Raw genomic sequence first — 12,639 nt, 5'->3', positions numbered from 1 at the left:
CCACAGCGATGACGTCATCGCTGTGCGCGCTGCTAGTCACGCAGGTCAGCTGACCGGCAGAGAGGAGGACGAGCGATGCTGCAGGGAAGTGACCGGTGACTGCTCCACACAGATCAGCGGCGCTGCTGCCGCCACAGGCAGGGGGAGGAGCAATGCTGCATGGAGCAAGGAAAGGTGAGTATAGACATTTTTTTTTTTGTGTGATACGTGATACAGGCCATATAGCAGGATGGGGGCATATACAAGGATGGCGGTATATAGCAGGATAAGGGCATATACAAAGATGGCAGTATATATCAGGATGGCAGTATATAGCATGATGGGGGTATATAGCAGGATAAGGACATATACAAGGATGGCAGTATATATCAGGATGGGGAGCATATAGCAGGATGGCAGTATATAGCAGGATGGGGGTATATAGCAGGATAAGGTTATATAGCAGGATGCCAGTATATAGCAGGATAAGGTCATATACCAGGATGGGGTACATATACAAGGCAGGAGGATCCTTATCAGGATGGGATACTTTAGTAGAGAATTTAGGGACATTACCCCCATAATAGTGTTAGCAGCAGATCCTCGCCCCATAAGTGTGTCATGGCCACATTTTTTAAAATTTCATTTTCCCATTTACCCCTCTAAAACCAGGGTGCGTCTTACGGTCCGGCGCGTCTTATAGTCCGAAAAATACGGGATGGATAGATTATATATATATATATATATATATATATATATATATATATATATATATATATATATATATATATATATAATTTATTTATTTTTTTTTTTACGCACCTTTGGATCACTGATTTTGAACATTTTTCACTTGTTTATTATAGCAAATGTTAACATTCTTTGTTTGAATATAAACAAAAAAAACATTTTGATGGAAAAAGTCATGTCTTATTTTGAGGTTTATTTTTTTTTTTACATTTTATTCCTTTCTTGTAACTAATAGTCTTACACTAACGCACTATATAGAAATTTTGACCAACATCTTATAGTAATGTTCCCCATCTTGTTGTAATGTGCCCATCCTTGTCCCCTTGTAGTATTGTGCCCCATCCAAGTCCCCATCCTACAGTAATGTTCCCCATCCTTGTCCCCATCTTATTGTAATGTGCCCGTCTTGCAGTAATGTTTTCATTCTTGTCCCCAAGCTATAGTAATGTGCCCATCCTGTAGTAATGTGTCCATCCTTGTCCCCATTTTATAGTAATATTCCCCATCCTTGGCCCCTTGTAGCAATCTCCCCATCCTATAGTACTGTCCCCATCCTATAGTACTGTCCCCATTCTATAATAATGTCCTCTTTTTATATTAAGGTGCCCATCCTATAGTAGTGTGCCAACTTTGTCCCCATCCTATAGTAATGTGCCCACCTTGTCCCCATCCTATAGTAATGTGCCCATCCTGTAGTAACGGGTGGGGGGGAGGTAGTGGCGGCGGCTGAAAGGGGGCAGTGGAGGTATAACTTACCGATCGCTCTACTCAGCTTCCACAGATGCCGGAGTGAAGCTGAGGGTAGCGGTCTCCGGCTCCAGATTCACAGTGATTGAAGAGATCGGTCACAAGGCCGGTCTCTCCAATCAGAGCTGGGGGTGGGTGAAACAGAGGTCCAGCTCCAGCCAATGATCCGTGCTATAGCTGCACTGATCATGGCTGGATTTCAATGTTTCAACCATTTTCAATGGCTTAAACATTACAGTGGCTGTGATTGGCTGACCGGCGTTCGTCAGCCAATCACAGCCTCCGTAAGTCCGGGGAGTAGACACCACCCCTCCTGAGGTCAGGCAGAGGTCCCCTCCTCTCCAAATCTAAGGTATTTGCAAAGCGATCGCAGCCATCGGGGCTTGAGTTGCTTGTGGAGTAATGGTGTCCCAGAATCAATTATTTTGTCCCCCATCCTGTGATAACGGGCCCCATTTTATAAATTCCTCTGTTCTCGCTCCTAACCTTTAATAATATCCCCTATTGTATCCTTCATTCCTCTCCCCTCCTTTAATAGTGTTGTCCATCTAGGAAGCTGTGTCTTTGAGAGTCCTGATATGTGGTTTTATATCTTAGGACAGTTCTGCCATTGGCCCTGGCTGTTGTAGGAACTCAATTTATATTCAACTATACAATTTGTATTGTAAGTTTTCTTAGTTATGCTATTCTCTCAGCTCTTTTGCTGTATCCTAAATTAGAATTCAGCACCTGTTACCTGCATTCTTTCTACAGTTTTGCTTGCTTGTCTTGTGAACAATGAGAAGTTAATAACCTATTATGGTATCTCATTTCAGGCACAGTTAGAAGAAGAAATTAATGAATTACACTATTGCCAGCAACAACTTTTTCTGACTAGTGGAAAACAAAGTCGCCAGCTGGAGAGTCTTCAATTGGAAAAAGAAGAACGAGAAAAAGAAGTAATTGGATATTTTAATGCTTTAGAGGTATCTTATTTATTTTATTTTTGTTATATTTGATTCAATTTAAGCAGGAAATAGATTTGTGGTCACAAAGTATTTCATTCACAAGCAGCCTAGTGCACAAATTATGTCTGACAGCTCTTGGAATAAAATAAATCTTGATTTTTATATAGCGCTAACATATTCCCCAGCGCTTTACATACAACAGGAACACTGTCCCCATTGGGGCGCACAATCTAAATTCCCTATCTTGATGTTTTTGGAGTGTGGGAGGTAACTGGAGTACCCGGAGGAAACCCACTCAAACATGGGGAGAACATACAAACTCCTTGCAGATGGTGTCCCTGGTGGGATTCTAACCCAGGACCCCAGCGCTGCAAGGCTGCAGTGCTAACCACTGAGTCAGTTTCTGATCTGGCATAAATACGAAGTCATATGACAAGGCTCATTAAAAGGTCACTTTTGAGTTGCAGGATTCCTACTTACAAAAGGTAGCACTAGAGTTCGTCTCCTTCCTCTCTGAAGAAACAATTTGCATATTTCTCGGAGGAGCTTTACAGCTATAAGTCTCTTCACTTGCAGCCAGATTGATGTTATTCTCCGCAAAGGGAGAAGTTTTTCACTTAGACCCCATCTTGGCTTCTCATACAGCCAGATCAGATCTCATACTTTGCACTGATGAGGGGCAATCACCCCAAAACGCCATGTCTACAAATTGAGGTTCTGATCTAGCATAAATCCTAAGTCATATGACAAGGCTCATTAAAGCTTCAGTTTTAACTTTTAGGATTGCTACTTCCAATAAGTGGCTCTAGAGTTAGTCTCCTTCCTCCATGAAGAGACAATTTGCATAAATTAGTAGAATTGAAGTTCTTACACATTCAGTTATGTTTTCTTCTAGCATTCTTCCTTATGAGAATACCGGTGCATATTTATAAACGTGCTAGAATTCCGGTGTTGTTTTACTAAAAAAATACATAATTCTACACTGAACAAAAATATAAACACACAACACTTTTTTGTTTATGCTCCCGTTTTTCATAAACGTAACTCAAGGATCGAAGACTTTTTAAATGTACACAAAAGGCTTCTCTAAAATGTGGTTTTACAGTAATAAAGGGTTTCAGAAGGGTCAGAAAACCAGTTAGTATCTGGTGTGACCACCATTTGCCTCTTGCAGTGCAACATATTTCCTTCGCATTGAGTATATCAGGTTGTTGATTCTGGCTTGTGGAATATTGGGTCCACTCCTCTTCAAAGTTGCTGGATATCTTAAGGAATTTGATACGTCAATCCAGATCATCGCAAACATGCTCAATGGGTAGCATGTCAGGTGAGTGTGCTGGCCATGTAAGAACTGAGTTGCTTCCAGAAATTGTGTACAGACAAAAAAGCATCCAAGGTGAAATTCACCTAGGTAACGAAGGTACCCCACAAAATTTAAGGTGAAAATAGCAATGAGGTAATAAAACTTAACCTTCAATATGATTGAATAATAAAACACATAAAACCAACATGTGCCCATGTATAAAAATACTGTCAGTTTGCAGTATAGTTCAGATGACCCATGGACCAACCAGTATACTCCTGGGTATCCCCTACTTTTATACCCAGCGGGGAATACAAAGTATAACGGCAGGAACTGTCATTTATTTTACCTAGCTGGGATCAGTTAGGGATGTAAGGTCCTTTCTTTGAGAATTGAGCGGTGCATGCATCTCCCCTGACAAGCCGGAGGTGGCGAAACGCGTAGGGAGGCACCAGGACTGGATGGGGGCAGTCGCAGTTTAGAGTCAGCTGTGGACTGCCCTTGTAAGGGCGGGAGCTTTTTTGTGGAGCTCCAGTGCGTTAATGTGAAGCAAGGCCCCGCCCCTGACCCATTTTCATCTGACCGGAGTGGACGGTACGCTGGCAGGATGGACAATTAATGGCTGAACTGGGTGAGATCGCTCCTTATTTAAATATTGTGAGATTGTTGACATCCCTAGTTTGAGTCTATCCTGCATAGAACCATTGTTTGGTTCCTGTCCCTGCCGTTACACTTTGTATTTCCTGCTGGGTATAAAAGTAAGTGATACTCAGGATTATACTGGGTCCATGGGTCACCTGAACTATACTGCAAACTGACAGTATTTTTATACACGGGCACATGTTGGTTTTATGTGTTTTATTATTCAATCATATTAAAGGTTGTTTTATTATCTCATTGCTATTTTCACTAGAAATTGTGTACAGATCCTTGCAACATGGGGCATTGGTTTTTGATGTTGCAACATGAGCTGATGGTTGTGGATGAATGGTAGGATCTCGTCACGGTTTCTATGTGCATTCAAAATGGCATCAATAAAATGCACCCATGTTCGTTGCCCATAACATATGCCTTCCCATTCCATAACCACACTGCCACCATGGGCCACTCGATTCACAAGGTTGACATCCGCAAATCTCACACTCAAATAACGCCATTATCGCAGTTTGCCATCTGCCCAGTACAGTGAAACCTGAGATTCATACCTGAAGAGAACACCTCTCCAATATGCCAGATTCCATTGAATGGGAGCATTTTCCCACTCAATTTGGTTATGACGACTAACTGCAGTCAGGTGGAGACCTTGATGGGGAAGACTTAGGCAGATGAGCTTTCTGACAGTTTGCTGAAACAATCAGTTTGCATAACCAAATAATTTCTGCACATCTGTCTGGGTGGCGGGTCTCTGACGATAGTGGAGGTTTAAATGCTGGATGTGCAGGTCCTAGTCTGTTTACATGTAATCTCCGGTTGTGAGGTTGTTTGGATGTACTGCCAAATTCTCTGAAACTCCTTTGGAGGCGGCAAAAGGTGGCTTTACACACTGCAACATCGCAAACGACATCGCTGTAACGTCACCGGTTTTGTGACGTTATAGCGACCTCCCCAGCGACATTGCAGTGTGTGAAACACATCAGCGACCTGGCCCCTGCTGTGAAGTTGTGATCGCTACAAATCGTTCAGGACCATTCTTTGGTCCTTTGTTTCCCACTGTGCAGCAAAGTTTTAGTGTGTAAAGGGGACTTTACAGCGACTTCGTTAGCGACTTCCCTTTCAAAAAGCTGCTTTACAACGTCCCCAATGACTATCTAGGTCGTTCTGCAGGTCCGGATCGCTGTTGCGTCGTTGGCCAGGTTTGCCTGTTTGACAGCTCACCAGAGACTTTGTAGCGATCCCGGCCAGGTTGGGATCGCTGGTGGGATCGCTAGAAAGTTTGTGTGTAAAGGGGCCTTTATGGTAGAGAAATGAGCAATTTAATTCATGGGCAACAGCTCTGGTGAACATTCCTGCAGTCATTATGCCAGTTGCACACTGCCACACTAATCTCCTACATTTAGCTACAATTGAACACTCACTCAAACCTTGTGACATCTGTGGTGTTGTGCAGTGTGAAAAAACTGCATGTCTTAGAGTGCTCGTTTATTGTGGCCAGCCTAAGGCTGCTTTCACACTACGTTTTTTTAACATGCGTCATGAACGTTTTTTTGCTGTAAAAGTGGATCCTGCTTTTACAGCAAAAAAACGCATGCAAACGCATGGTATTTTGCAGGATCCTGTCACTTTAAGTTTATGGGTAGGCATTGAAGTCATGTGATCGGGAGTCAGTGGAACTGAACGTGACAGACTGGGAGCCGACATCTCACAGCTGCGGAGGCTCGTAACCAAGGTAAACATCGGGTAACTTCCTTGGATACCCGATATTTACCTTAGTTACGAGCATCCGCAGCTGCTAGGAGCCGGCTGCCTGCTCCCTGCGCACGTAACCAACGTAAACACGGGTAACTAACAGAAGTGCTTTGCTTGGTTACCCGATATTTACCTTGGTTACGAGTGTCCGCAGCTCTCAGGCGGGGGAGAGAGAGGAGAGGGAGAGGGGGAGGGGGAGAGAGACAGGGAGAGAGAGGGAGGGGGAGAAGAGGGAGGGGGGGAGAGAGACTGATCACCCGAGGCTGGTTTCTGGGTATGTTCAGTAGAGCAAGCAGGATCCGGTCTATCAGCATGCCAGCGTTCACATGCGTTTGCATGCAGTATAGTCAGGATCCAGCAATTTGCAGTATTTGGACGCAGCTCAAAAACGCTACAAGTAGCGTTTTTGAAAAATGTTAAAAAACTGCAAGTCGCTGGATCCTCACTATAACGCACGCAAACGCATGTGAACGCATGTTGACGCGAGTCCATTGCAAATGCATTGAAATGAAAATGCATTTGCACTGGATCCGTTTTTGCGTTAAAAAAACGTTCATGACGCATGTTTCAAAAACGTAGTGTGAAAGCAGCCTTAGGCTAGGGACCCACTTTGCATTTTTACCTGCGTTTTAGGTGCTTTTTAGGTAAGTTTTGGAAAGCACCTTTTTAATGCCAAAAAACATGCGTTTTGATTTACCAGCAAAGTCTATGGAAAAAGTGGATTTTCCGACCCCACTTTGCATTTCTAAACGCTGCGTTTAATTTGCATATTTTGTGGCAAAAACCATGCGTTCAAAGAAGCATCATGTCAGTTGTTTTTGCCATTTTAGGTGCGTTTTACTAACATTGGAGTCAATGAGAAATGGCAAAAAACAAGATTCCTTCAAATTTCTGCGTTTTACCTGCTTTTTCAGTGCAGAAAACATAAGTTTTGAATTTATATAGGAGATTTACTAGTAGAGAAAATCTCAAAACCAGCGCTGACAATGGGTTAATTTATTGTTTTATTAAGGTTATCCTTGTTTCAAACAAACATACCAACTGACATAACATATAACATATGACAAATACAATTAGCCACAATAGATTGAAGCAGTTGTTAGACAGATTAAATGATCGTAATGCCCCGGCCGGTGGCGATATACGATCATATACTTGTAGCAAAAAGGATTATAAACCATTCAAAGTGCACAATCCAGTAGCACTACATAAGCAATGAGACCAAGAGATTGGAGACAGGCTGAGGAAAAAATAGGTATAGGAGCCTATAAGAGTTAATAATATAAGCCAAATCTTCCACTGTTCTGGGTACTTGTAAATATATTTAGCAGCGATGTAGGAGCGCACCGGCTCAAGAGGGTTCCAAATAGAGATTACCTGAGTCCAGTCCCCGGCACCAAGCTCCCGTAGGATTATTCCTGCACGGTGCTTCTAGATGCCTGGAGACAATTCAGCGCAGGGCTTCCCTGTGTATGCTCCCAGTGCAGGAGGAACAAAGCCGACATGCACTGTATAGTGCCGGCTTCCAGGAAAGAGTAATTTCAATCAGGCGTATAGCTTCTCCAACTTCTCCGGTGGCAACCCGGGCGTATACCGCATGCACGGCTGGTTAAATCCACAGGAGGGAGGAAGCCGCCAGGAAGATCTTTACCACACCGGGTAAGCTGAGCGAGGTCCAAATCCGACGCGCGTTTCGGGGGCGTTACCGGTCCCCTTCCTCAAGGATAGCTCAGCTATTAATTTTGGTGCTATTTATACACCAGTCCAGTAAGAGTTAATTGCTGCAAGGCATCATCACAAAGTAAAAAACGCTTAAAATAAGAACCGCATGTAATATATTGTAATATAATCTAAAATAATATAATGTAATAGAAATTAGTGCAGAGGTATCCCGGAATAAATGAATACTGCAACATCATTCAACAACCCTAATGTTAAATTAATTTTAGAATAAAAACATGCAAACATACATATCAATATGCGTATATATTTCCATACAAAAATTTAAAATGAATAAATATTTAGGAGCACGAGAAAAAATTTCGTTATAAAAAATTCCCTTGATAAAAAATTTTTTTTGACAAAAAAATCCTTTCTTCATATAGAACACTATATAAAAAAAGTGTATAAAAGGTATGATAAAATTATGCAATAATATTTTCAACATTTCTTTGAGCATTAAAATTATATATAAAAAAACTAAGGGGTGAATAAATGTATACTTCCAATAATTGTATTTTTATTTTTAGGTTGATATATTGTCATATCTATGTATATGTACATATATGCATGCATATGCACATACACACATACATGCACACACACAGCCTCATTATTACACTTCATCGCACCTTCCATACATCAAGAACTATATAAAAGGAGGATAAGATAATAGGGAATCTCTTGCCTGTTAATCCAAAATTCGTGTATAATATCGGTAATATGCTGGCACCATCTATAAAAAGAACAATATTATCTAAGAAAGGTGGTTTGTTTGGCCTGAATGGATACTTTCCATGCAAGAAATGTATTGTATGCAGGAATATAAAAAATTTCACACGAAAAAATGTTTTTTCGCAAGGACAGGAGGAAATTATCATTAAGGATTTAATTACCTGTCAAACAAAGGGAGTTATATACTGCATTCAGTGCCCCTGTCAAAAAAGATATGTTGGGAGAACGATAAGACCCCTATGTAAGAGGGTGGGGGAACATATTAGAAGCATTAATAACAAATGTACCAAACACCCATTGTCTAAGCACTATTTGTTAAAACATGGAGGATCTTTTAAGGGGGTCCCAAGTTTGGGGTATTCAAAAGGTAATAAGGGACTGGAGGGGGGGTGATTTCATTAAGAAGATGTCCCGAATTGAAAGTAAATGGATCTTTGAATTAAATACCTTAAAGCCGAATGGACTTAATAGTGATATGTATGTGTGTATGTGCATATGCATGCATATATGTACATATACATAGATATGACAATATATCAACCTAAAAATAAAAATACAATTATTGGAAGTATACATTTATTCACCCCTTAGTTTTTTATATATAATTTTAATGCTCAATGAAATGTTGAAAATATTATTGCATAATTTTATCATACCTTTTATACACTTTTTTTATATAGTGTTCTATATGAAGAAAGGATTTTTTTGTCAATTTTTTTTTTATCAAGGGAATTTTTTATAAAGAAAATTTTTTTCGTGCTCCTAAATATTTATTCATTTTAAATTTTTGTATGGAAATATATACGCATATTGATATGTATGTTTGCATGTTTTTATTCTAAAATTAATTTAACATTAGGGTTGTTGAATGATGTTGCAGTATTCATTTATTCCGGGATACCTCTGCGCTAATTTATATTATATTATTTTAGATTATATTACAATATATTACATGCGGTTCTTATTTTAAGCATTTTTTACTTTGTGATGATGCCTTGCAGCAATTAACTCTTACTGGACTGGTGTATAAATAGCACCAAAATTAACAGCTGAGCTATCCTTCAGGAAGGGGACCGGTTACGCCCCCGAAACGCGCGTCGGATTTGGACCTCGCTCAGCTTACCCTGTGTGGTAAAGATCTTCCTGGCGGCTTCCTCCCTCCTGTGGATTTAACCAGCCGTGCATGCGGTATAGACCCGGGCTGCCACCGGAGAAGTTGGAGAAGCTATGCGCCTGATTGAAATTACTCTTTCCTGGAAGCCGGCACTATACAGTGCATGTCGGCTTTGTTCCTCCTGCACTGGGAGCATACACTGGGAAGCCCTGCGCTGAATTGTCTCCAGGCATCTAGAAGCACCGTGCAGGAATAATCCTACGGGAGCTTGGTGTCGGGGACTGGACTCAGGTAATCTCTATTTGGAACCCTCTTGAGCCGGTGCGCTCCTACATCGCTGCTAAATATATTTACAAGTACCCAGAACAGTGGAAGATTTGGCTTATATTATTAACTCTTATAGGCTCCTATACCTATTTTTTCCTCAGCCTGTCTCCAATCTCTTGGTCTCATTGCTTATGTAGTGCTACTGGATTGTGCACTTTGAATGGTTTATAATCCTTTTTGCTACAAGTATATGATCGTATATTGCCACCGGCCGGGGCATTACGATCATTTAATCTGTCAAACAACTGCTTCAATCTATTGTGGCTAATTGTATTTGTCATATGTTATATGTTATGTCAGTTGGTATGTTTGTTTGAAACAAGGATAACCTTAATAAAACAATAAATTAACCCATTGTCAGCGCTGGTTTTGAGATTTTCTCTACTAGTAAATCTCCTATATAAATTTTTTTGATTCTAGGCAAATAAAAAGGGGGATATTTGTCTAACCTAGCTGCAGGCATTGGGTATTGGGTTAAGCGCTAATTATTGTCTCTGGACATTTTTCTATAAACATAAGTTTTGGACTTCCAAAACGCATGTTTTTTGGACATCAAAATAATGAATTCATATGTCCCTTTACACACACACACATAGTCCGACAATTTAAATTAAGAAAATTAATACTTTTTTGCTATTTTTACATAAAATATCATATTACCGAAATAATTAAATGAATAAAATTTAATTTAATGATTTATTCTATGAATAAAGATTTGATTATTTTCTTCCCATTTTTTCAAAGAATTTGACTATTTAAACTTTATTAAGCTGTGTCTTTATGTTCAAAACGCAACTATCAGAACGCAGGTGAAAACGCAGGTAAAAAGCGCTGAAAACGCATCAAATACGCGACAAAAACGCATGCGTTTTCAGCGCTAAATTTCTGAAAAAGGCAACTTTGGTCAAATCAATTAAGCCCAAAACGTGCGTTCTAACGCACACCTGTGCAATAAATATGCTGTCTAATCAGCATCTTGATATGCCACACCTGTTAGGTGGATGAATTTTCTCAGCAAAGAAGTGCACATTAACATTAAAGGGGTGGTTCACCCATTTTTTTTATTTTCTCTGAGTTCTACTTACCATTATAGGTGTTTTCTTCATTGGCTTCTATTTCCAGTTCTGGCACTGAGTGGCGCTATCCTGCACGCTCAGTGCCGGTCACATGACCCCTTGGTGCTGTGGCCGCTAGTATCCTCTTACGTCCTGTCAATTCCGGGCTCTCAAACTAGGTACGTCAGAGGATGCTGGCACCACTCACAGTGATTGACTGGGCTGTGGGCGGTGACTACCGCACGTCACAGCCCAGCATCTAGGGGAGGATCCGGAGGATGGCACAGTGTGGAGCGGTGGCGTCCGGCAGATGGTGAGGCATGGGGCGCCTGTGTGGAGTACAGGGGGGGTTCTTCAGCTGAAATCCCCCCTGTCACGTAAGTATCTGATCACACTCTCCACCCGCCTGCTCTGCTGCGATGTCAGGAGAGTGGGCGGTGTCGGACGGTGTGATCATGTGCGCTCCTCCCACCAGCACTACACGACGCAGCAAGACACTGACAAGCTGGTCCCGTGCAGCACCACATGTGTCAGAGCAGAGCATGTCACCGATCTGATCTGTCACCTGTCCTGTATGGGACCAACTGTCTCCACTCTGTCACCTGCACCACAAGTCACAGAGTGGAGCAAGTTAGTGACAGAGCACCTCTCCCCCCCCTCTCTTCTTTTCCCCCTTTCTTCTCCCACCCCACTCTCTTCTCCCACCCCACTCTCTTCTCCCACCCCACTCTCTTCTCCCACCTCCCCTCTTCTCTGCCCCCCTCTAATCCCTCTCTCCTCGCCGCCTCTTATCCCTCCCTCTCTTTTCCCTCCCTCTCTCTTTTCCCTAACTCTCTCTTTTCCCTCCCTCTCTCTCTTTTCCCTCCCTCTCTCTCTTTTCCCTCCCTCTCTCTCTTTTCCCTCCCTCGCTCTCTTTTCCCTCGCTCTCTCCTGGCATGGTCAGTACAGAAAGCTCTCGATCGTTGAGGGGTGAGAGGGAGTAATAAACATGGAGTCCCTACTGTGTATGTGTATTTATTTTCTAATAAAGTATTTTTCTCTGTGTGATGTTTTGTTTTTTTTTTAACCCTTTATTGGAGATTCTTAATGGCCGGGTCAAACTTGGCCTGACATTAAGAATCTCGGGCTTTATACCAGCTGGTAAAACACAGCAGGCATTAACCCCTTATTACCCAGTGTGCCACCAGGGCCACTGGAGGAGTTGGATACAGCGCCAGAAGATGGCGCTTCTATGAAAGCGCCATTTTCTGTCGCGGCTGTGGACTGCAATTCGCAACAGAGGCGCCCAGAAACCTCGGGCTAACCTGTGCTGTGGATTACATTCCCCAGCTGCCTAGTTGTAACTAGCTGGACACAAAAATATGGCAAAACCCACATCATTTGTTTTTTTTAATTATTTCATGAAATAAGTGAAATAATTAAAAAATACGGGCTTCCGTATATTTTTGGTTCCCAGCCGGGTACAAATAGGCAGCTGGGGGTTGGGGGCAGCCCGTAGCTGCCTGCTGTACCTGGCTAGCGTACAAAAACTATGGCGAAGCCCACGTAGTTTTTATT

At 41.9% G+C, this 12,639-nt stretch overlaps 1 protein-coding gene across 5 annotated transcripts in view; it reads left to right on the top strand.

Annotated features, from left to right (window-relative positions):
* The window catches only part of SPDL1 (spindle apparatus coiled-coil protein 1), a 1,183,111-nt gene that overhangs the window by 159,250 nt on the left and 1,011,222 nt on the right, over nucleotides 1-12,639 (top strand). For all 5 annotated transcript variants that reach the window (XM_075344564.1, XM_075344563.1, XM_075344562.1 and 2 more), the window contains exon 5: nucleotides 2,292-2,441. In XM_075344564.1, coding sequence (XP_075200679.1) covers nucleotides 2,292-2,441 — 150 coding nt within the window. The remainder of the gene's footprint in view (nucleotides 1-2,291; nucleotides 2,442-12,639) is intronic.

This window comes from Anomaloglossus baeobatrachus, chromosome 4 (genome assembly GCF_048569485.1).
Source record: "Anomaloglossus baeobatrachus isolate aAnoBae1 chromosome 4, aAnoBae1.hap1, whole genome shotgun sequence".
In the NCBI taxonomy this organism is placed as follows: domain Eukaryota; kingdom Metazoa; phylum Chordata; class Amphibia; order Anura; family Aromobatidae; genus Anomaloglossus; species Anomaloglossus baeobatrachus.
Note: the sequence above shows the minus strand (reverse complement) of the source record. Positions and strands in the feature narration are given on the sequence as shown.